Raw genomic sequence first — 22,780 nt, 5'->3', positions numbered from 1 at the left:
CTTATCATCTCCCTGATCTGGCTTATATTGTTTGGTTGTGAATATAGGATGAGGAGGTAGGAATGGTGAGTTCGCAATAAGTTGGGTGAGAATCAGGGAATAAACGAAGGGAATTTCGAATTAGTTATTACTTCGTGTATCCTCTGCCCGTATCCCTAGTGGCCCAAGGTATTTATAGGGCTTTCGTAATCTAATCGATTAGCTAAAATTATCCTACCTATCTAAAACGCTAATAAATAACATCTGGAAATGGAATTGATTCTATGGTTTTGTTATGTTGGTAATTCTGGGGCGGGGGACCGGTGGAATCTGATAAGCTCGGAATGGGGTTGCATATCTAGCGTATGCGGCTGAGGGTGAAGGAGCTCAAGTATGTGGTTTGTGATTTATGGGTAGCTGAGCTTTCGGAATCAATTTCTGGTGTGAAGCAAAGGAATGGAAGAAAAGAATAAATCGGGGGGAGGGAGATGAGATATAGCGCAGCAACTGGTTCAATTATTATCATCAACTTGATTCGCACTTCACCCAGCATTTGAAACCTGTGGAAACATGTTAAAAGTCAAACCATACAAACGTGTACGTACTACATGTGCAGTATCTCAAGTATATTTGCAAGAAACCTGGGACAAGGGCCTTGAAATTAATGGTGGCCTGTATTCGTCACCGCGGCCGCTTCGAGCCTGATTTTGTCAGTCCATAGAAGGGACATCGCTCCCACTTACCGTAGAATAGATAGACTCTATTGAGCCTACGCATCCCTCCAAACAGGCAATCCAGTGAAATATATCCCTTTTGAGGACATAAGGAAATGCTGAGCAGTATGGCCCTGAAGGATACCACCCAAAATCAACTGGTGACAGTCTTACTGGCTTTAAAATGTCGTCCCTGGCTTAAGCAAAACAATTCATCAGAGATGGGGATGAGTCTCGTAAGGATGCCTAAGGATTCGGGCCACAATGTGATGTTACACCGCTCGACACTAACGACAGTAGGGGTGCAGATCGTTCGGTTCCTGCAGGGACTAAATTTTTTTTCACGTCTACATGGGACGATATAATGTTGACTGGAATTTTATTTAAAGGTGTATGTGGCTATCGGCTCTATTGCACGCCCTTGATAGGGCACCGAGGCCGCAGGTGTCAGGGGTATGTTACAAGGGTAGATCATCAAGTCTTGACGATGTTCCACAAACTGAGTCGTCGGATATAAAGATCATCCCTTTGCGTCACCTAGATCAGGAATATGAGCTTGAAATGGTGTTGAAAACAATGCAGCATATGATATTCCTATCAAGCTGACACTCAACCATTGAAATTCGCCAGTCATATACATGGCGCTCTCGCCATTTATTGCTTTTGCTTTTTTGTACTAGTTCTCATCACTTCCTTGATACAACAACTGATCTACATGTTAGTGATCAATGACTGCGTTCATGATGTCAACAATTTTATGAAAATCATCGAGTTTCTATGGCTCAAGATCCCACATAACGCTAGGACAGTTGCATATAAATATGAGACGGACGGCCTGTAGCAGATGAATATTTTATCGACCTATATATTCAGTAATTAATTATTCGTTGAGGGTTGGCATTGGAAACCCCTCAACAATGAAGGCATTCCAATATATGGCCTTTTTGGCCTTGATGGGTCTTACATCTGCCTTTAGCGGTAGGCACAAAGCCCACGAGGGGATGCTCCAAGTTCCCCCATCTTTTGCCCGTAATGGTGTTCATATGTATCCTGCTCTACACCCCGAGCATGACCCCAACGACCACAGGCATTTGGTCCCGGAGGCTTCCAAAGAATTGTATTACAGCCAGGAAGGCCACAGACGTTAGTACAGAATCTCAACCCTACTTACCACCGCCTTGAGAGCGCTACTGACAGACTTGAACACCTTCAGCTCCTCTACATGGTGCAAAGCATGGTCGGTTGTATGCAACTTTTTCGCGACCCACGGTGGTTTTGGAGCATTCTAGCCACATCAAAGATGTCAAATGTGGCAACCAACACATTGATATCTGTTTCCGCAACCCCGAGGCGATGCATACCGTGGAGAATGCATGGAAAGAATACAATGCCACGTCATTCAATCTCATCACGTACCATAACGGATGTGGCCACCTTACAGGAGAATACCGTTCCATCTTTGTTGCATCCCGCCCTACCTTCCGTGGCAATTGTACAAGAGTGGCTACTGCGCTCTCGGACGAACAGGAAATTCATGATGGAGACCTGAGTTGGGGAACATATCGGAGTCCCCATATCAACAAGCGACAGCCAGTTAAGGGGCATGTCAAAGCCTCGAGGGCAGACACAAAGATATATCAGTATCGAGGTATTCCCCATAGTTTCAATGGAACGGTTGACTACCTCAAGGGCTGGAACGAAACGTTTCCTCGGGAAACTGTTGATATCACCAAGAATGCCACGGCAGTCTTGGACTTTTTCGGAACCAATGCGAGTTCTATCAACATAGATATCCCGGATGAGTACGAAATCGGCCTTGATTACCTCTCTGATGAAAAATATAACGATCTCGTGAAACGAGGTCTATTCTCCTGGATTGTTGAAGGTATTAAATGGGTGATAAACGTGAGTCTTGATCAGATAGGGACCACAGGGGTTTCGAATGACGCTAATAAAGCTCTCGACAGACCGTTGTGAGCGCGATTGAAAAGATAGCAGCAACAGTTGAAGAGGCTGCCAAACTTATAATCAAGGTTGCAGTTATCGCAGCGAAAATAGTTATGGTGGTATTTGGTGTTCCTTTCGAAGAGGAATACCATGCGGATATTCAGTTTGATCACACAACTGGTGGTGGCCAGCTTCCACTTGACTTTGGTTCATTTGGCGGAAAATTCATAGGAAGTGCCCCCGATCTAACGATGGTTCTGGACAATTTCGTTCTTTCTAAAGCGGGAGCCGCAGCGAGGGTGGTATGCAACAGCTGCGGAGCCAAGGGGAATTTCAGCTTTGAAGGAGCCTTGTCATTCAGCATCACGAAAGGTGTCTACAGGGCACGAGTATCTTTGAACAACCATGACCCTTTCTTGTTTGATGCGATATTCAATATCACGACTGATGCCAAAGCATTCAAGGATAATGCAAACAAAGGGGGACTCAAGACGGTATTGGAGAAGCAGCTGTTTGCTGTGCCCTTTTCTCCTCTCACGATCCCCAAGATCATCACCATTGGGCCCCAACTATCTGTGACTGCCGCCGCCAGTATCTATGTTGATTCACATGCTGAATTCATAGCCGGGGGAAGGTTCTCTATCGCACCGGGAGAAGTCGTTCTAGATATTCAAAGTGAAAACAACAAGGCTTCCGGGTTTAATCCATCTTTCCAGCCAATCTTTGAGTTCCAAAAAGGAAATGTCGTTGCTACTGCGGACCTCGCTTTACCAGTGGGGATTGAACTTGCTCTTGATGTCCTTTCTGGTACATGGAAGAAGGCGATTGGGGTTTACACCGCACCTTCTCTCTACCTAACTGCAGGATACTCATACGGCGAAAAGCATGCATGTGACAAGGGCATAGAACTTCGCGCCGGCGCCAAAAATCGCATATACTCCTCGGCCCTTGGAATATGGGAGTACGAGTTTAAGAGCTTGGGATTCACCTTCTATGAGACCGGCATTGGCTGCATTTCGTGAGTATTGTAAGTCATGGTCTTGAACTAGACTAATATCTATACTAGTACCCAGGGATGGAACTCTTCTCAGGTTGAAGACACCGATTTTTTGAAAAACACAGACCCAGACGCCTCGAGCGATGCGACCGACGAGGTCCTGAAAAAGGTCACAGAGTCTCTTGGAGGTGAACAGAATCTCGCCTCCAATAAGACTCTTCAACTTGCTCCACCTCAGCCCGTAATCTATGCAGACGAGCACTTTTCTGAAAAAAATAAGGAGCAGGATAAGGATAAGCTTCGGAAGCTTCCAAAGACAAACGGCTTCCGCCTGATCCAGGATGCTGGCCAAACTGCAACTCTCCTATCGGGGAAGGATGGACATATCTATCTCGCAAACAACTCAGCCGAGTACGATATTAGCGCACCCTGGGGTGGTTTGGAGGTAGACAAGAATATCTTCACTTATGATGTTTTCGGACGTCTAATTTGGGTTGATGCGAGGCTATTTCATTTCGGTATGGTCGGGATGGGGGTATCCCGTGCTGAGAACACGCCAAAAGATACACAAGCTGCGTAAGTCTATCCCTTGGGAGTTCATTGATTGCATGCTCATCAAAACAAAACATCATAGATCATTGGTGGTGATGAAGAATAGTGATGTTGAAACCTACGGTATATCTTTTAAATCCCAATCCCCCTATGCGGACTCCGATTCGAAAGTGTTTTGGTTTCCGACAGTCTGCAAATTCCCGGAAGGGCTTCGACTCTTCGCTACGAGCTTCCTGGTTGACGCAGAGGGAAACATACGAATGAGTGATAACTCTTTACGCACCAGCAAGACTCAACAAGACTTCTATAACGTTGTGAGGCTGCTATACCAAGTGGATGGAAAAAAGCCGCCAGAGAAATCCGACCCCAAATCCTGTATCACAGTGAGATTGACGTCCGATCCGAAGAGCACAGTCAATGCGTCGTGAACCATCCAGGGCTTCGCTCTACTTACCATTTTTTCAGTCCATGAACTATATTTCTTATATGAACTATAATATATCCTTCTTTTTGGGTCTCTACGGCTTCTTTTTCACGCTTTATTCTGCTGCCTGTGCTGTACCTTCTAGATGAAATTTTTAAGTATAGCAGAGTCCATGGATGGTGGACCAGTCAGATGTCAATCCACTCAAGTGCTTGCGCCATCTATGAGTTTCCCCTTTTTTATTGGATTACCGAGGAAACTCCCAGCGTCGCCAAACCCTTTGCGGCTCGACAGGATAGGATATTATTACTCCCCTGGATAGATGGTCCCTCCCTGACGCCTGATCTCCTCCACAATACCCATTATATGCACAGTCATTGCCCATGGCACGATACTACTCTCCTTCTGTCCTCCCGAGCAAACCCACCCCCAATCATCGGGAGCTTATATGTCTTGCTATCTCGTATCTTTTCTTGTCAAACAATCTGCCCTTCCCAGCTCCGTCTGTCTTGCCCATACAATGAATGATTCAGGGAAAGAAGGCGCGCTCCCTGCGAAACCTCGATGCGATCCTTCCTCCCATATGTTACGGCAAAATTCTTCTAGGGGAGCCCTTGGTCTTGGTCATGGCGCTCGCGATACCGATGCGCCCGCTGGAGTATTGAGGGATAGCATTCGTGGTGACCTCAATGCCTTTTTTATGACTCCGCGACGCCACAATACGGGGCATCTCCATGTCCTTCTCAAGTGCCACAACAAGCCATGTCAGAGAGTACACACCGATACCGAGCGAAGGATTCGACTCCAAGCGCCAGATCACGATATCGAGATGTTGACGGGAGAGAGAAGATATCGATCTCCGAGGCAAAATCGGGAAATACGTGAGCCAGGTCTTCTCTGATCTTCTCTTGATGGCACAGAGTCAGGCGAAAAAGGGAAATTAGGTAAAAACGGGGTGATCTGGGTAAGAATCCTTGCTCCGTTCTCACCCACTCTTACCCCTTTCACAACTCTATTACCCCAGTCTCCAATTTTCTTGCCCATATCACCCACACTCACCCAAAGATCAAATCCGACGCCAGCTTAGAGCTCAGGGCGCATTGAGAATTGACTGTGTACTATAATGGGCTTAAGTACGGCTAAGCGGACGGGAAGCCCTGTTCTCCACACCCTGTGGCCGTATGTACTTTAATTGACTTTTAGTTGGCTTAGTTTACTACAATACAAAGGGATACGTGCGTTGAAAACTTACGAATATTACCATTGAAATTAAAGACTGCTAGATGTTTCATACATTGTTATTTAAGGGGGTCAAACAGGTTGGGGCCTGACTGAGTACTAGTAGGTTCCGCTTGGGTTTGTTGTCGTCCAAATCGGGACTAGTTAGGATTGATGATCCGATCCATACCGCCCCCAAGATTACCTAACCATTTTACCACGGCATAAACCGGCTAAAATGATATCTCTATGGACTCTGAAGTACTCTGTAGTGCAGAGAGAGACCTTCGGAATTTTGTAGCTGTCAATTCTCTCACCTTCCTGTTAATCTTCTTTCCAGGCCAGTGCCCTGCGCTTTATTGATCTTCTATAATGCCTTTCCACACTACCTTTTAATGCTACACCCCAAGTCCTCACCAATTGGACAATCGCGAGTCGCGACTGACGTCGACGGTAAAACATCAGGGCCAAAATGAACCAGTCTCAACCTTCGCGTGTTGAGAAGATACGATGTGCCAAGGTTTGTGTAAATCATCATACCCTGAAGCCAATCGACTAATTCTTATCTAGGCATGCACTACGTGTCGGCGTAAAAAGGTCAAGTGCGATGGCAGACGCCCTGTTTGCTCGACGTGCCACACTTTCGGTCTTACTTGTGCATTCCAGGATGTTTCGAAAGAATCTAAAAATCCCAGCAGGTTTGTCAACCTTGCTTGCCTCCCAGCCGAACCGGACTTACCTCTAACTATCCTCGTGCAGGGCTTATGTTGAGGGGCTAGAACAAAAGCTCAGACGTATGGAGAACGAATTGAAACGGAGAGGTCCATCTGGAGAACCCGCTGATCGGAGCCTTGAACATCAAGTTTCATCTGGCCACGCTTCAGCTATCACTAGCCAAGCTCCCGGATCTCCCCGACCGCAAAATGTAGCAAATAATTCCCCGGGGGAAGAAAGTGGTCCCTTACCAGATGAATACACCTCTTTGGCCAGCGATAAAGATTTTGATCAACCCTCTTACGTTCTGCAGTCAGAAGATGGGAAAATGCGTTTCTACGGTCGGTATACCCATCGCATTGGATCATGAATCCTTCTCACGATCTGACATTAATTTAAATAGGGGCCTCTTCTGGATTTAGTGCGCCATACTCCGAAACCGTTGGTCGAAATGGCGCGAGTGCATCCAAGGTGGCCGGAGAAACAGCGGCTCAGCGCAGTGCGAAGCGATGGCCGTTGACAAACTGGATTCCGAGGGTGCTTCAAGATCCTTTTGAGCAACGGAGGACTCAAAATTTACCACCCAAGGAAGCTACATTAGCTCTGGTCAACGAATTTCTTACCACATTTAATCAAGCCATTCCACTTGTCAACGAGAAATCTTTCTTGAGATTGGTGGAAAGACAGTTCTCCTGGAACCCAGATGACAATCCTTCTTCGTGGGCATTGCTAAATGTGGTTCTCGGCTTCTCGTACAGGGAAAGGGCACAGACTTCATCCGATGAGAGCTATCCATGGAAGATGTCTCTAGCACATATCAAAAATGCGCTCAACGTTGTCATTGATCTATTTTTGCGAAATGCAGATTTATCTGCTGTCCAGGCCCTGCTGGGGTTGGCACTATATTTCCAGGGTACACCAAATGCTCAAGCCTTGTTTATGTTTTCTGCGGCCGCGATGCGTCTATCTCATTCTATTGGGCTGCATAGGAACACATCAACCGATCTAGATCCGTCCGAAATTGAACAAAGGCGAAGAACATATTGGATCGCATTCATTCTTGATGCAGATATCTCCTTACGTGTTGGTCGCCCACCTGTCCAGGATATGGAGGATCACAACATCCCCTTACCAGCTTCCGTACCTCCAGATCGAGGAGGTATAATCTGCATTGCGGGCACTGAAATAAACTTCTTGCGTCTTCATGCTCAATTGGCACTCCTTCAAAGACGTGTTTATCGTCATTTTCAAATCCTTACAACAACTCAACAGTCCCGAGGAAGAACGATAAAGTCAGCAATGGATTGCGAAGCCGCGCTTGTCAAATGGAGAGATTCTATCCCTGAAGATCTTCGACCACGGCCAACGTTTATTTCCGAGCCGAACTACTTTCTACAGCATCTCCTTCGGATGCATCTTGCCTACCATTGTTGCTGTGCAAATCTTCGACAATTACCAAAACCCCCGTCTCCTGGGGACAATTCATTCCAAGATCACAACCAGGATGCGGATATCGACGCTGCCGGTATTCGCCACCGATCTCTTGCCTCGGCACGCTCCGCAGTGGCTTTGCTCCCATATGTACGTTCTCTTGGGTCTAATTACAAATGGTAAGTCATACGTCAAACTTCCTTGGCAAAAGTCACAACTCATTGTTTGTTAATAAAGGCATGTTCTTTACTTTTTTGCCACGGCTTCTGTGGCATTGGCTTCGGAAGTTGCGTCGAATCCATCACACGAATTAGTCCACAGTGATCTTCAAATGGTCCGTGAGGCAGTCACCTTCCTCACAGATATTTCTTCCGAGGAGCCAAGTACATATTTTGACTTCATTCTTGGTGCCTGCTCTGATGTGGAAAAATCCGCTAGACGAGCCATTCGCCAAACACGCCCTGATATAGCTCAACCATCTGCATCAAGGACTGATGGGGACTCTTGCGTCAGTAATTCTGAGTCTGTCTTGCACGGAGGATCCGTTGATCTCACCGGAGATACTTTGCTCCATCAAACTATTGATCCACAAAGTGAGCCCGTCGTCGACTTGATGAACCCACAATGGTCCATTCCTCCGTTTTGGAGTTGGCAGGACACATATTCTGGATTAATTCCATCACTGAATATGAACGAAGGTAGACCGGAAGATTTCATCTAGGGTTGGATTTGCAGTCATGAAGCTGCTCAGTACCTCACAGACGAATTTTTTTCGACATCAAAATCTGACTTAAGATACATTAAATCATATATTGACACATATACATTCAAGCCCAATCGATTCCCCGTTCATGATGACAGTTGGGTACCGGTGCCGAAGTCCATCGCGGTGTCGTTTCATCAATTCCAAGCCTCGCGACAGGTTTCAGAATGGTCTGGTGTCCCCAATAACCATCTTCAAATGTCTGCATAAGGTTCGAGTTCTCATCCAGATACCCTGGAAGTCCCCTCTTCCAACCATCGATCACCCCGATTAGGACCTCCGAAACAAACTGGTCTGGTGTAATTGCAGGAAAGCCGAAATTTTCAGTTGTATCCTGGACGACTTCAGGCGGGTACAACCCGACCTCCTTCTCAAGCGAGATGGTATCCGCAGCTACAAGTGATGTTGTTATATGGTACGAGCCACCTTTTACCGCACGGTCTCGGACTGCAATCATTGCTCCCAGCGCGCCGATAATACCAGTGAGCATATCCGACACAGGAAGAGGTGGCAGAACACTCTTTCCCTCTTCAAGGCCTTGAGATCGGCCCATGACATATGAGCTTCCTGATGCAGCATCTCCAATTTGCTGCCAGCCAGGACGCTCAGCGAAGGGGCCATCCGGTCCGTAGCAATTCTCATCAACATAAATGATTCCCTTGTTTCTATCAGCTGCCACCTTCAAAAGGTCATGGAGTCCCAGACCCCTTCGACCGAGTGAGCCCCAGCGGAATCCTTGGACAAAGATGTCGGTATCTGCGACCAGTTCCTGTAGACGTGTCATATCCTCAGGCTTTGTGATATCGAGATCAATGGTGCGCTTTCCGGCATTTAGTGTAAGTTGCAATACCTGCACTCAACATTGTTAGCATCAGTCAGGTCATCATCGCGCCGGACATGGGTGTTTCAACATACATTCAGATCAGCCAGTCGACTGCAGTTAACCCGAATAACATCGGCTCCGTATGAAGCCAAAGTAACGCCTAGTTGTGGACCAGCAATGATTCGCACCATTTCCAACACCTTGATTCCGGCAAGTGGCCGGCGATCAGATAGGCCTTTAGACAGCGGAACTTGAGGAGTAGGCTTCGCATAGGTTTGCTCGGTGACGTTCACCAATGGATGTTCCGCCAACCGTTTCCCAAATCCAGTCTTTCTCCACCCGGCCGGTGAATAGCAAATGCTGCCGCACAGACCATGACGCACGTTATGCATTTCCAGCTCATCGGGGCTCCACTGGATTACATGACTCTGAATGTAATCATAGTAGCCCTGTGCGGTGTCGAAGGAAACATTGGGATCAATTCCCATGGTCTCGAGGGTCTTCTTAGCGTCAAGAGAGCCGTGCAGCTGATACCAGACTTTCGGGTCTTTGGTTTTATAGATCGCTGTGGTGCGGCCCGCAATTCCTTTGCCGAATCCCTTCTCCATATCTGTAGAAAACAGAGAGTTCAATTTTCCAGAGCGTGCCAGCGCGGAAGTATCTGAGCCGTTGATATAAGTGGTGAATACGGATCCAAGCCAGATTCCCGCATGGTCTGTGTCGACCGTCACTTTGTTGTCAACCACTTTCGTACCATCTCGAAGCTCCAATAGCTCATTTGCCACCAGGCCCGCCATAGCATGCAGTGCTGCGGCTACTACAGGGGACTTGATGGGTCCTGGGATCATGGGCTCGGGCCGTCCTTCGAACTTCACAGTATCCCATGCTGCCTTGTCCTGTGTGAAGCCGGGTGTGCTGGAAGCTAGGAATTCGAATACCCGGCGGGCATCTTCAGGAACAGGAAGGACTTTCTTGTCGATAAAAGTACCTGGACCATAAACATCGGTGCCGGATATCGTTGCGTGAGTGGTGTGCATGGTGGATAGTTTGGTCTGCCAGTGGTGTGTACAACGGGGATATGAGGGGGGAAAGGAAACTGAGCCTGCTAAATGTCACAGATCCACCATTACACCCTGGCACGCATGTCTCCATTTATTATTGCCATTCCCGGCAACCCCTTCCCGGCACTATTCGCAATAAATCCAGTTTCTATTGTTTTCCGCGGCCCCGTAGGGTGCTCGGCCCGTGGGCCACGGCCCACGGGATTTTTACTCCGCAATCCACATAACGCCACGAGGCTTGCTTGCCGTCATGCCCGAAGCGCTTATTACCCCACATTATACCATGGATCGAAAGGTGCTCTTGTTTATAACATCTTTCCCCCCCAGCATGACGCTAATTTTCAAATCACAACCGACGAAGAACTCGGAAACAAACTACGTGATCCCGACTCATTACCATTCATCTTCATATTATATTTTACAAGCACCAATATCGAAACATATCTCTATAGAATGTCGATTCATGTGGAAAAACGCCCTGTGAGAGTGGCCAACTGCTCTGGATATCATGGTGAGTGACAAAATTTTTATCGCATTCCTTGCTAACATTAGTCTTATTACAGGCGATCCTGCATACGAGATGTACCGTCAGGCCACCCTGGGAGACATCGACTTCATAACCGGTGACTACCTCGCAGAAGTAAACCTGGCCAATAATGCTTTGGCGTGGAGGGATGGAAAGCATCCCGGATATGAAGAGACTGCCTGGGAAGGTCTACGGCAGACGATCGATGTTATTGCTGAGAAACGCATTCGTGTCGTCATTAACGGCGGTGCTCTGGATCCTAGAGCTCTAGCACTAAGAACAAAGGCTCTGGTAAGCTCATTCAGAAATTGAAGAACCACAACAGGGAAGTAACGTTTCCATCTACCAGGTCTCTGAGAGAAACCTCAATCTACAAGTCGCATTCCTCTCGGGAGATGATTTGTACCCTGTTGTTGGCCCAGATATGCCTACAACCAAAGAAGGACTGGCCCATCTTGACTCAGGCAACCCCTCCGTAGTCCCACCAGATCTCACATATGCATTCCTGAACACGAAGGATGGGAAGCCGGTTCCTATGGTATCCGCGCATGCTTATCTTGGAGCCCGTGGAATTGTTGACGGTCTGCGGCGAGGGGCGGATATCATTATATGTGGCCGAGTGTCAGATGCCAGCCCCGTTATTGCAGCAGCTTGGTTCTGGCACGACTGGGCCGAAACAGACTATGACAAACTCGCAGGCTCTTTGATTGCAGGACATCTCATTGAATGTTCTGCATACGTGACCGGGGGTAATTTTGCCGGCTTTGACAAATACCCTTCAGACAACCTGGTATCTCCAGGTTTCCCCATTGCAGAGATTGCCACGGATGGCACTTGCACCATCACGAAGCATCCTGGTACACAAGGAATGGTCAATGTGGATACTGTTCGTTCTCAGTTCTTGTATGAGTTGCAGGGAACAACGTACCTCAACAGCGATGTCAGTGCTCACATTGCCGACGTACGAGTGATAAATGTAGGAAAAGACCGGTATGTGAGCCCCATAGCACAGGATCCTCAGATTCGAACAATATTGGCTAATCGTATCCCTCTAGAGTCCACGTCTCCGGAATTCGTGGTAGCCCACCCCCATCGACCACGAAATTTGCTGTATTCTACCAAGGTGGCTATGAAGCCCAGATTCTCATGAACGCGACCGGTTATGCCACCTCTGAGAAATGGGATCTTCTTGAAAAGCAAATCCGTAATTTCCTGCCAGATGAAGCCAAAAATGAGCTAGAAACACTTGAATTCCAGAGGTAAGAAAAGACGTGATACTTTCCTAGCAGATCGAGAATGTGTGCTAATCATCATCATTACAGAGTGGGTACACCTTCTCCGAACCCAGCTTTTCAGCTGGAGAGCACAACCTATCTGCGAATTTTTGTTGCTTCTCTAAATGAAAAAGCCGTACTTGCAGTTGTAAAGGCTATGGGAAATATTTCCCTGAAGCACTTTTCTGGTAAGTCGCGATTCCCTATTGCATCTGGAGCGGCCATTAAAGTACCTTTGAACAGGATACCATCTCTCCATGGACCTCCGCACTGCCCTCCCACTACCCTTCCTGGCCTACTACCCCGCACTGATCAAGCAGTCTGATATTTCGGAGAAAATCAATTTCGTCGGTGGGTCCGATACAATTCGCTCCTATGAGACAGGCCATCCACCCCGCTACGAAGAGCTTGGTATTCGGGATAACTACGATGCCAAGTCTCCATGGGTCTTCAAAGGCCCACAAAAAGAGATCAGGCTGGGAGACATCGCTCTCGCTAGATCTGGAGACAAGGGTGGAAACCTCAATGTGGGCTTCTTCGCTACAAATCCAGCTCATTGGCCTTGGCTTCAGTCTTACATGACTAGAGATCGTATGCGTGAACTCATTTCCAAGGACTGGAAAGATAGTTTCTTCATCGAGCGTGTGGAGTTTCCTCTTATCCATGCTGTACACTTTGTGATCTACGGGATCTTGGGGCGTGGTGTGAGTAGCTCAAGTCGTTTAGATGGGTTTGGAAAGGGTTTTGCAGACTACATTCGTGATAAAGTCGTCAGTGTTCCTTTGGAGATCCTTTAAGGTAATTCTTTCTTTCTCGCGAGCTCAATAGGTATCAACTATGTTGTTACTGCCTCTTGACTAGTATGTCCTCTTTTCCTCTGTCAAGCTCACCTGTGAAAATCAATAACCAAATCTCAACTGGAAAGTTCCTTATCCGTTAGATTTTCAAAAAAAAAATCAAAATTATGAATATCTGGTGAGCTACATCCACTACGTCTTCCAGTTGTGTCCTTTTTTGCATCATCTTTCTTCAGGTTGGAATCCTATCGAATCTTAATTCTCCGACCCATTATGTAACCTTGAATATATATTCCAGCACCAAGTCATGAAAATCCCCAAAACGCCCAAAAGGGACTAGATATCACATAAAAAGAAACAAAATTCATGAAAAAGCTTCCACGGACCACTATTGTCGAGATAATGAGTTGTGATTTATCAGGTTTATCAAATGTTATGGGTAGCGGCATACGACCGTGTGCGGCCATTGACCATGAAATACGTTAGATAGTCATGTGACCCTCAAACGACATGATTTCCATCAAGTGCTTAGTAAGGAAGGTCATTGACAAATGATTGTTGTTCTACCGTTATTTAGCCTTCTTCCATTTTACTTCCACTTCACTCTTCATCTCTCATAATTAAGGAACATCAAATTTCGTTCGAATTTTCCATTATTCCTTTGCTTGCTTTACTTTCTAGGCCTATTTTGTAAGACGACGTCAATCCGGAAATATCACGTGACAACACTGCAAAATAATCGACTTCAAGAACCATCAACCGCGAACGCGGTTTCACAATTTCTAGTATCGAATTTTCATAACGCCTTCAAGACGGAGAAAACAAAATAAAATCTCTGTCAGATCTGTTCGGTTACAACTCAATTCATTCAAATCATGTCGAGCGTCACAGCCTCTCGAGTGAAGGTCTTCAATGGCCTCCGCCGGCCTGAATTCGACATAAATGACCTTCCTAATCACTACCACATCTCAGTGAGGTCAATTCCCTTAGTTGCTGGAAACGCAATATTTCTAGCCAATCCATTCAATGGTCACACTCATTGCGAGGGTCGCACCCGCATCATTCCCCTCACTTATGAGGAACAGGCAACTGTCATCGTCCCTCTACTACTTGAGTCTTTCGTCACACGCTTCGATAACGATTCAATTTCCATTCCCATGGCGGACAAAAAGACAGCCTATGCCCCGTGGAGCTGGAGCGTACGTGACCAGAAGCTCGCCGACGCCCTTTCCGTCAGACTTCAGATCGTCGGTGTTCGACCCGAATTGTGTGCTGTGTATGTTGCCGATCCGGAAGAGATTACGACTGCTGATGCGTGCTGGCGTCGTTTCTATAATGATCTTGCGGCCGCTACGATGGGCATTCCAGAGGATCAATTTGCTGGAAATGTCAACAAGGTCTGTCGTGTTTGTGGATTTACTCCGTCGTTGGATACACCTTTGATGCGTTGTGCAAGGTGCACGAGTGTCTCTTATTGTTCGAAGGCTTGTCAAAAGGCGGATTGGAGCGAGCATAAGGTCAAGTGCAAGGCCCCTGCAGCTTAAAAAGTCAGAAAGGTGTGATACTTGGTCTCAGTTGGCTAAAATTGCCCGATGCTACTACAATGTATCTAAAACTCACAAAACTTGCTACCGATATAAGAATTTCAGCTTTTAAATCCACATGTTGCTGACGGCTTGGACTACAAAATGTAAGAAAATCAGGCCGATGAAGAAATAATACAAAAAAATAAAAACATACAACAGTCAGGAACTGAAAGAGAAAGATAGAACTCGCTCAGTTAGCGCCTATCTGAGCAGCAGGATGATTCCACATCTCGGCAACATCATAGTCTGGAAGCGAATTCAAATCGCACTCTAGAATGCATCTAGTTACGATAACCACTTCTTTCTTGGCCTGCTCCTCCGAGATACGAATTCCACCTTTGTCCTGTTCCCAGGTGATCGACTCGATCTCCGCACCACTGCTGCTCCCACCGTCATTTGGCTTCACAAAAAGCACGTAGAATTCCCTGTTCGTCGCCGTCCGAGAAATATGAATGGAGATGTTGTCATCCTGGCTCTGATCTTTGACTGATACGCGCCATTTGTCATCTTGATCCTGAGGTTCGAAACCGGCTTTGAGCTTTGCGAAGTCGGCGTCGCTGATAACCAGTCCCCATAGTGCTGTTGCAGGCTCCTGCATGGTGTGTATGTGATCTGTTGCACGTAAGCATGAAAACGGCTGAGCGTTATTGTTCATAACTACCTTGGGTGCTGTAGGAACAAGGGCGTTTTGAAAATAATTAAGGTAAGGGATGAGGCAGCAGTATGAAAATTATTGTTCGTGCTTTGGTTTGATCATTCGTACAAGTATAGTAGTTGAGGTCAAACGGCAATCATTTATGTTTTGTGTTTGACTCCCAAATACCCATGGTGTCATGTGTTGGGAATTAGCCTCAATTTTGCTTGAGTAGTAGTCATGGCGTGATATTAATCGGGGCGGAGACTAACCTTATTCAGTAACTAGTTAGCTCATCATTCCTACTACAGTAAGCTCTGCTAGGATAGCTATACTACAACAGGGTCTTTTCCTTTTGTAGCCTAGCCTGAACCTAGCTTTCTATGGGGCAAGGATGGGGATTGGGGGCGGAGCACATCTCTGGACCCAACCGTAGAGTGGGCCCTAGATGAGGTGAGCACCCTGCAGGCTGTCCCTGGACCCCATTCTGTCAGGGGTTTTTGGGCGAGCTGGGGCAGGCCAATGGGGCGGCGCCAATGAAAGTCTACTATAACGACAATACATGTGTTGAAGGATGAGACATTGCCATTCACTTTTTGCCTTTCTGTAACATTCTCCCTTCGGTAATTTCTATTTTTGATCTTATGCTTGTTAGGTTGCTTGTAGAATATGATCGTTCCAAATTGGTTCACAAAGCAACCGATAAACCAGTTCAAGGCAGTATGAAATGGTATAAGAAGCTCTTATTCCTGTTCTCTTGGATTCTCAGATCTCAGATATCCACAATCAACAACCCAAACACTCTCAAATCTTATTTATAGCCAAAAATCACCACCTCTGAATTGTCATTTCAAAATGCATACCTCTTCCTTCTTCGTCTTCCTCGGCCTTCTCGCATCGTTGATGAGCAGTGCTATAGCCACCACCTACTACCGAGGCGATTCACGCAGTCCAAAGACAATCAAGGAGGCCGGAGGATTTAAGGCCAAGGGCTTCAACAACCCAGAGGGCACCTTGTTTGAGCACGTGGAAGGAACGTTGAAGCACCCTTCCAGGGACCCATTCATCTCTGTCTCAACCGATATCTCTGTCTCCGAGAACCATGCTGGAAATGGCTACCTTTACACCCTTGACTCCACCAAAATCACCGAAAAGATCTATGATGTAGCAGAAGCGTACAAGGAAGCAGGCAAAACGTATGGACATGCCGACGAAAAGGAATCTTCGGTCGAACACTTGATCCCTTGGACCGCAGTCACCAAGGTTCAGAAGAAGAAGGACGGGGAGTGGAAGACCCTCAAAATGCCGACTAAGCGAGCAATTGAATTTCTCGCCGAAGATGTCTTCGTGGAATGATGTACTGGACAACGAAGGGGATGAAATATATACGGTGAAATAAGGCGACTCAATAGACTGAGAAAGGAGATCTTCGGACTTGTATAAGTTCTGAACAGGCCCGGGGCATGACGAGAATGGCTTGACGTGCCAAATTATATGTAAAGTGGAGCAGCAGGATAACCAGACAATCTTTACAATAGAAACAAGATGCAAATCTACCTTTCTCGATATTCTCAATTGACACAATCGGCATCTTATAAATAATATTGATCTGTTCTACCTAGTTTCTATCCAGCCACGTTTAACAAGAGCCCTATTCCAACTCTCTGTTATAAATGTCATTATAACGCTGCAATGCCTGAGTTGCAAGCACACTTGCGTCGAGCCCCTGGAAACGACTGGGACTTAGAGCCTTTAGCAAAACCTCATCTTGAGGGCTCATCTGCTCAGCTCCCTGGAAAATGCGTCTCGATATCAGTTGGGCCGTACCAGCAGCAGTTGTAACCCAAATTGCAGCACAAAGCCACATGTTAGATATGCCAGGTACCGGTCCCGCAAGCGGAAGATTATCCGGAGTTACTGCGAAGATACCATTGAAAGGACGCTTCTCCTCCAGGTCTGCGCTGGGTCCATCAAGCAGGAAATTCTGGCCATTCTTCAACTGAGTTGTAGCTTCGGACAGAACTTGTTCAAAGTGGGAAGGCCAAGCGCCGATTGCCATGTCAGTTGGGTTCACCTGAATTGGTGGGTGATCGTAGCTGCCTAAACCGTCGCGGTCACCGTGATCTCGGGCATAAACGTGATGATCTAGCCAGCGGACGAATGGATATTTTGGACCGGATCGGGGAGATCGAGGGACACTGAAGGTATATGGATGAGCGACCGGGATAATAGGCACCGGAATTTGGACTACATCATTTATCAGACTCGAAGTCCAAACGCCTGTCGCGAGTACAACCATGCTGCCGTTCAGTTGGATGTCCCCGTGTGAAGATTGTAGGGCAGTCAGTTGATCGCCTGTAGATACAAGGCCCGTCACTGTGGCTTCGAGAAAATTGACACCTCTCGCCCGAGCTTCTTTGATGTAGTAATGGGTGATATCTTGGGCATTTGCTGTTCCATCTGATGAAAAGAGTAGACCAGCCTTGACACTTTGGGGGTCAATAAAATCGGGAGCCAAGGAGGCAGCAAATTCTGGTGTGATCATTTCGGCGGGCAACCCATTAGATCGTGCTAGGTCACATCGGCGATGCAGTGTCTCGACGCCGTCAGGTGTTGACGATAGCTCCAGTCCTCCCACGACATTGAAACCACCAGGGACTTTGAGGTACGCCGAGACAGTATCTTTAGCAAGGCTAGTCAAGATGGGCGACTCATTGAGCTGGCCCACAAAGCCGGGAGCATGACCGGTGGATCCGAGGAGCTTGTCAAGACATTTGTCGACGAGAACAATCTCAAGGTCTTTGTCTTCTTTTGAAAGAAAATAGGCGAGTGAAGCGCCAACTATACCACCTCCGACGATAAAGCTCCTGCGGGAGGAAATAGAATCATTCAAATCAGGGACTCTCACGGTTGACAACATTTTGTGAGTGGTACGCAAATTGATATATGAACCAAATTAACAAGCTGGGGATGTTTTAAACCCATTCAAAACGCAATTAGGCCGATATCGGGTTACCTCACCTTGGCGGCTGGTCCAAACGAGCGGAGTTCGTATGGAATGGGTCCATTAGGGCCAGCTGGCTCGTGGCGGTTAACTGTTATTGTTTGAATATCCGACTCTAGCCGTGATCGAAAATAGTGCTTTCAAAACACCATCAGTTCCTGAGGCCCGTGACCATTCTGACTAGGGTATGATCTTCAATGACAAGAAACTTGTCCTATAAGCAAAACATTAAGATAGAGGGAGGAAGTACGATAAATTAAAGGATACGGATACAGTTAGAGGGGATTCAACCAAAGGGCGTGCATCGAACTGCATTAGCACTAATCGGGCGACATACTATCTTCACGTTTCCACGGCTCCACCCACTCCACCCACTCAGACAGCAATATCAGGCATCCATGCACCTACTTCAGTCACAGCAGATTATGGTAATCTTCTCTGAAAAGAAGGGAATTTTGCTTTGTGGGTACAATTTTTGAATTTCCATCACCAGTAAAATTATGCGAGCTCAATTGAAGTATTGTATACCTTAAGGGAGCTTACAACGGGTACTTCCGTACGCCCGGGACCACGCTAACCGCACATGACCCTGGGCAGCTCTCGTCTTGTTTAGGTTTAGCAGCATATCGTCATGGGGCGCTTCCTCTCCTCTTTTCTCCATCAGCTTTCGCCTCTTGGCAGCTTCCAGCGTCAATGGGGTTTATACGCTCCAACGACTGATTTCCACTTTTATCCACGATATAAACGGAGTACTGTAGTACTGTAGGTGGGAATCTAACACGATTTAGGACCTTTATTCATCGCTGAGACTATACCTTCTTCATCGCTATCCTTGCCTGGTACGGAAGGAAAATCTTATCAAAGAGTGAATATTGCTCGTATTTCATTAATCGAAGGAAGGCGAGCGACAATGGGGCATCTTTTTTACTTCGTACTTTTAACTATTCCCTCTCTTCTCCCCTTCATTGGCTAGATGCTTTATGATAAAGTTCACTCTTTTCGTTGGCTTGTCATATACTCAACCAATACTTTAATCATAATGCGGTGTGCGTCAACCTTACTAATAGTAGAATACATGAAACCCCCTGAAAATACTGACCTTACACAGCTTACTCAGGAGTCAGGCAGAAGTCAGCTCTGTGAGCGATCATGTGCCCCGGTACTCAATAAATGGATGCTGACTATCTGCGATCCACCTTATAGTTACTTGCAGCAAGGGGCTATCTCATGCTCTAATTACACCCAAATCACGAATGGGAAAACGGATTTCCAAACTGTCCCCTTTTCCTTCTTCTCTCCTCTTCTCTTCAGTTGAACCCTACCAACGATGCCATTGGGCACGGCTCGAATGCGATTATGCATGGCTACAACATCAAGCCTACGGACGCAGGTCAAGAATATATATTCAACAAAGGGCTCTAGCTCGGGTTGAGGCTCATTTTAAACTCTATGAGATGTATAATGGTTGCCGGTATAATAGGTACATCAAGCCTTTGGTGGTTGGTCAACACTCGCGACGATGCGTCTCAGCACAGAGATTTGACTCAGCGCGGGTAGCTCTCCAACTATTACGGATTTCATGACCATGGAGATGCCAAGGCCATTTACAAAGAGTAGTCAGCCAAGATATTCTCAGAGATCTTCAACGCCATACCGTAGAATACATTCATGACGTGAGCAGAGACCTGAATAGGGGGAATAGAACCATCAATGACACGGAGGCCCTTGGTGCCATATACCTTGGCAGTAGCATCAACAACTCCACCCATCTCACGGGACATCATGGAGCAAGTACCGATGGCGTGGTGGTTTGGACGGAAATTCTCCTTGATATAGGGGATCCATTCTTCGGCAGTGGCGCTGTAGTCTAGCTTGTCACCAGGGATATTCTCTCCTGCGTAGTACTCCTTCATGGCACCGGAGGAAGAAAGTTCACGGGCAAGCTTAGTAGCGTAAGCCTGGCCGAGTACGTCGAGCTCATTGAGGAAGTACTTCGGGTCATTGGCATACTGCATCAGGTAAGGGTCGCTGCTGAGGACGTGAACGGAACCGCGAGTGAAGGGTATCAGGTCCCAGATATCGAAGTTGATGTTACCCAGGGTATCCATGAAGAGCTCGGCGAAAGCGACGTCTTCATTCAGGAGCCAGTCCCGGTAGTTCTCGTATTGGATCTTTAGAGCGGTCGCATTGTTAAAGCCACCGTGGGCAACAGTTTCCTCGGCCCATTGGTCGAGTTTGGTGTTCAGCAGTTCCGCGGCTTGGGGGGTGTAGTCACCGAATACTTCAGTGAAATTGGCGAAGTAGACAGCCTGACCCTGGCCTTTGACGCTGGCGCGGGAGTGGACAGTGGTGGTGGTTTGGTCTTGCATGTTAAGACCGACCGGCAGTTCGATACGCTGCTTGATACCAGCTGCATCGAGGACAGACTTCAGACCTATACCAGAGTACTCTAGGATGAGGGGAGAGACGGAAGAGCCAGCAGCAAGGAGAACTTCGTGTTTGGCGTAGGCTTCAAAGTTCACAGCCTTATTGGTGCCAAAGTTAACACCCGTGGCCTTAAGCCCTGACTGATCAAACAGAACCTTGCCGACCATCTGGCCGGTCAGGATCTGCAGGTTGCTACGCCTATAATTCGGGAGGAGCCACTGACGTGCGGCATCAGCGCGAGTCTGGTCTTCATGCAGGTTGTTATAGATCATGGAAACACCACGGGGGTGGCCACAAAGAAAGTCTTGTTGGGTAGTGATACCCATTGCAGCCGTTGTGTTGATGAGAGCACGAACGATGGGTGTGTAGTTGGATCCATCATCACGCGGGCCGGAGGGTATAGTGCCGTTGAAACCATGACAGGAGGCGTTGAAGGAGTGACCGGCAGCGAGTTGAGCGGCAGTGGGAAATCGAGCATGTTCAGCCTTGTTCATGTACTTTAGCATGCCGTCCCAGTTCCAGCCTTCATTGCCAAACACTTTCTCCCAAGAGTCAATCTGGACCTTGTCAGGACGGGTCCAGGAGCCACCGTTGACCAAAGTGGAACCCCCGAGGCCTTTGCCAGACTTGATAGCCAAGCTGCGGTTGTTGATGTCCTGGGATACGGTACCGTAGTTCGCGTCGGCAGAGGTCAGAAAGATGTCGCCATACGTGTTGAGGTTTTCAATGATGGCGCCATTGTTAGACTCCAAGAAACCGCGCTCGACGACAAGAACGGTGATGTTGGGGTTCTCGGTGAGCTCAGCAGCGACTGTCAGACCTGCGAGACCACCACCAGCGATAATGTAGTCGTAGGTCTTGTTGGCGACTTTATGAGGATCTGTGATCAGGTGAGACTGCACGTCAAACTGCTCAAAATGGGTGTAGGACTGGGCCACAGCCACATAAACAGAAATGGCGAGGCTCACAAGAGTAGACTTCATTGTATGACGAATAATTTGAGTAATTGAATTGATGAAAATATTCGCTTTGTCTTGTATCTGATACTCTGCGGCAGAGAGACATTTTATACAGGTATCCGGCCCTGCAGATTTTTGTTGAAAACTGATTTGAGGGACGTGATTCTGAAATCGTTGGCTGCATAAAGTGGGTAATGTGATCCTGAAAATGGATGATCGGCGCCTGATAGACAAGATAGACAGAATCGTAACTCATTGGCCTAATATAAGATGACCTTGACGCCGAGAGCAGGATCGACCTGATATCAGGTTTACAAGTTCACCGGTATACAATACGGGTATAATGTGCATACAACTTCAAGAGTACACTGTTTGCCTTCAGACAAGATCGTACAGAGAGTTTTGTTATGTAGATATGGATCATTTCAGGATATAATGTCCCAGGTTGCTTTTTTCATATATTCACCACATTCCTCGTCCTTGGTTGTGGTGAAATCACGGGTTTTATTGGAACTTTGATACAGTGTAATGATATAATGATACATAGATTTGCCGCGTAGATCGTGGCTGAGGTCTAGTGGCGGAATTTGACCCACTAGCATGCCGCTAATGAAGCAGCTTTTGGCACCATGTTCTTTGTTGCTATGTTTCATGGATCGGTGATCAGAGTCGTATTGATAGGAATGAATCACACACACACACACACACACACACACACACACACACACACACACACACACACAGCGTGATTTTCATGCCGCATCTTCACCATTGATTGTCTTCAACACATTGCTGGAGGGAACTGCTGGAGAAAGCCAAGAGCTGAAACCAATTGCCAAACCCAGCTTTCTAAGAAGGTCTTAAAGATAGATCCCTCTCTATCAGGTAACGAAACGAATTCAGAATTCGACCTTCTAGAGCTCAATCTGTTCACCGAATATCTTGAGAGGA

At 47.1% G+C, this 22,780-nt stretch overlaps 10 protein-coding genes across 10 annotated transcripts; 5 read left to right on the top strand and 5 right to left on the bottom strand.

Annotated features, from left to right (window-relative positions):
• Nucleotides 1-1,609: 1,609 nt before the first annotated feature.
• N7520_009117 (uncharacterized protein) lies at nt 1,610-4,616 on the top strand (the record flags this gene model as incomplete). The annotated part of the gene is made up of 5 exons (XM_057143051.1): nt 1,610-1,835; nt 1,906-2,597; nt 2,660-3,657; nt 3,706-4,212; nt 4,271-4,616. The coding sequence occupies 5 exons, from the start codon at nt 1,610-1,612 to the stop codon at nt 4,614-4,616; spliced, it is 2,769 nt and encodes a 922-aa protein (XP_056992339.1).
• Nucleotides 4,617-5,198: 582 nt separating this feature from the next.
• On the bottom strand, nt 5,199-5,876 carry N7520_009116 (uncharacterized protein; the record flags this gene model as incomplete). The annotated part of the gene is made up of 2 exons (XM_057143050.1): nt 5,199-5,519; nt 5,865-5,876. The coding sequence occupies 2 exons, from the start codon at nt 5,874-5,876 to the stop codon at nt 5,199-5,201; spliced, it is 333 nt and encodes a 110-aa protein (XP_056992338.1).
• Nucleotides 5,877-6,302: 426 nt separating this feature from the next.
• On the top strand, nt 6,303-8,696 carry N7520_009115 (Zn(II)2Cys6 transcription factor; the record flags this gene model as incomplete). The annotated part of the gene is made up of 5 exons (XM_057143049.1): nt 6,303-6,350; nt 6,401-6,528; nt 6,590-6,885; nt 6,948-8,154; nt 8,213-8,696. 5 exons carry the CDS (start codon nt 6,303-6,305, stop codon nt 8,694-8,696), a joined length of 2,163 nt encoding a protein of 720 aa, XP_056992337.1.
• A 106-nt stretch (nt 8,697-8,802) lies between these two features.
• Nucleotides 8,803-10,598, bottom strand: N7520_009114 (CoA-transferase family III; the record flags this gene model as incomplete). The annotated part of the gene is made up of 2 exons (XM_057143048.1): nt 8,803-9,588; nt 9,654-10,598. The coding sequence occupies 2 exons, from the start codon at nt 10,596-10,598 to the stop codon at nt 8,803-8,805; spliced, it is 1,731 nt and encodes a 576-aa protein (XP_056992336.1).
• A 477-nt stretch (nt 10,599-11,075) lies between these two features.
• On the top strand, nt 11,076-13,219 carry N7520_009113 (acyclic terpene utilization AtuA family protein; the record flags this gene model as incomplete). Its single annotated transcript, XM_057143047.1, has 6 exons — nt 11,076-11,133; nt 11,186-11,439; nt 11,498-12,138; nt 12,204-12,407; nt 12,471-12,610; nt 12,666-13,219. 6 exons carry the CDS (start codon nt 11,076-11,078, stop codon nt 13,217-13,219), a joined length of 1,851 nt encoding a protein of 616 aa, XP_056992335.1.
• Nucleotides 13,220-14,094: 875 nt separating this feature from the next.
• Nucleotides 14,095-14,763, top strand: N7520_009112 (zinc finger MYND domain-containing protein; the record flags this gene model as incomplete). The annotated part of the gene is made up of 1 exon (XM_057143046.1): nt 14,095-14,763. One exon carries the CDS (start codon nt 14,095-14,097, stop codon nt 14,761-14,763), a length of 669 nt encoding a protein of 222 aa, XP_056992334.1.
• Nucleotides 14,764-14,995: 232 nt separating this feature from the next.
• On the bottom strand, nt 14,996-15,403 carry N7520_009111 (uncharacterized protein; the record flags this gene model as incomplete). The annotated part of the gene is made up of 1 exon (XM_057143045.1): nt 14,996-15,403. One exon carries the CDS (start codon nt 15,401-15,403, stop codon nt 14,996-14,998), a length of 408 nt encoding a protein of 135 aa, XP_056992333.1.
• An 891-nt stretch (nt 15,404-16,294) lies between these two features.
• Nucleotides 16,295-16,795, top strand: N7520_009110 (Heat-labile enterotoxin A chain; the record flags this gene model as incomplete). Its single annotated transcript, XM_057143044.1, has 1 exon — nt 16,295-16,795. The coding sequence occupies one exon, from the start codon at nt 16,295-16,297 to the stop codon at nt 16,793-16,795; it is 501 nt and encodes a 166-aa protein (XP_056992332.1).
• A 295-nt stretch (nt 16,796-17,090) lies between these two features.
• N7520_009109 (NAD(P)/FAD-dependent oxidoreductase) lies at nt 17,091-18,359 on the bottom strand (the record flags this gene model as incomplete). Its single annotated transcript, XM_057143043.1, has 1 exon — nt 17,091-18,359. One exon carries the CDS (start codon nt 18,357-18,359, stop codon nt 17,091-17,093), a length of 1,269 nt encoding a protein of 422 aa, XP_056992331.1.
• Nucleotides 18,360-20,047: 1,688 nt separating this feature from the next.
• Nucleotides 20,048-21,853, bottom strand: N7520_009108 (GMC family oxidoreductase; the record flags this gene model as incomplete). The annotated part of the gene is made up of 1 exon (XM_057143042.1): nt 20,048-21,853. The coding sequence occupies one exon, from the start codon at nt 21,851-21,853 to the stop codon at nt 20,048-20,050; it is 1,806 nt and encodes a 601-aa protein (XP_056992330.1).
• Nucleotides 21,854-22,780: the final 927 nt, after the last annotated feature.

This window comes from Penicillium odoratum (assembly GCF_028828045.1).
Source record: "Penicillium odoratum strain IBT 22623 chromosome Unknown utg000006l_segment0_segment0, whole genome shotgun sequence".
In the NCBI taxonomy this organism is placed as follows: Eukaryota; Fungi; Ascomycota; class Eurotiomycetes; order Eurotiales; family Aspergillaceae; genus Penicillium; species Penicillium odoratum.
Note: the sequence above shows the minus strand (reverse complement) of the source record. Positions and strands in the feature narration are given on the sequence as shown.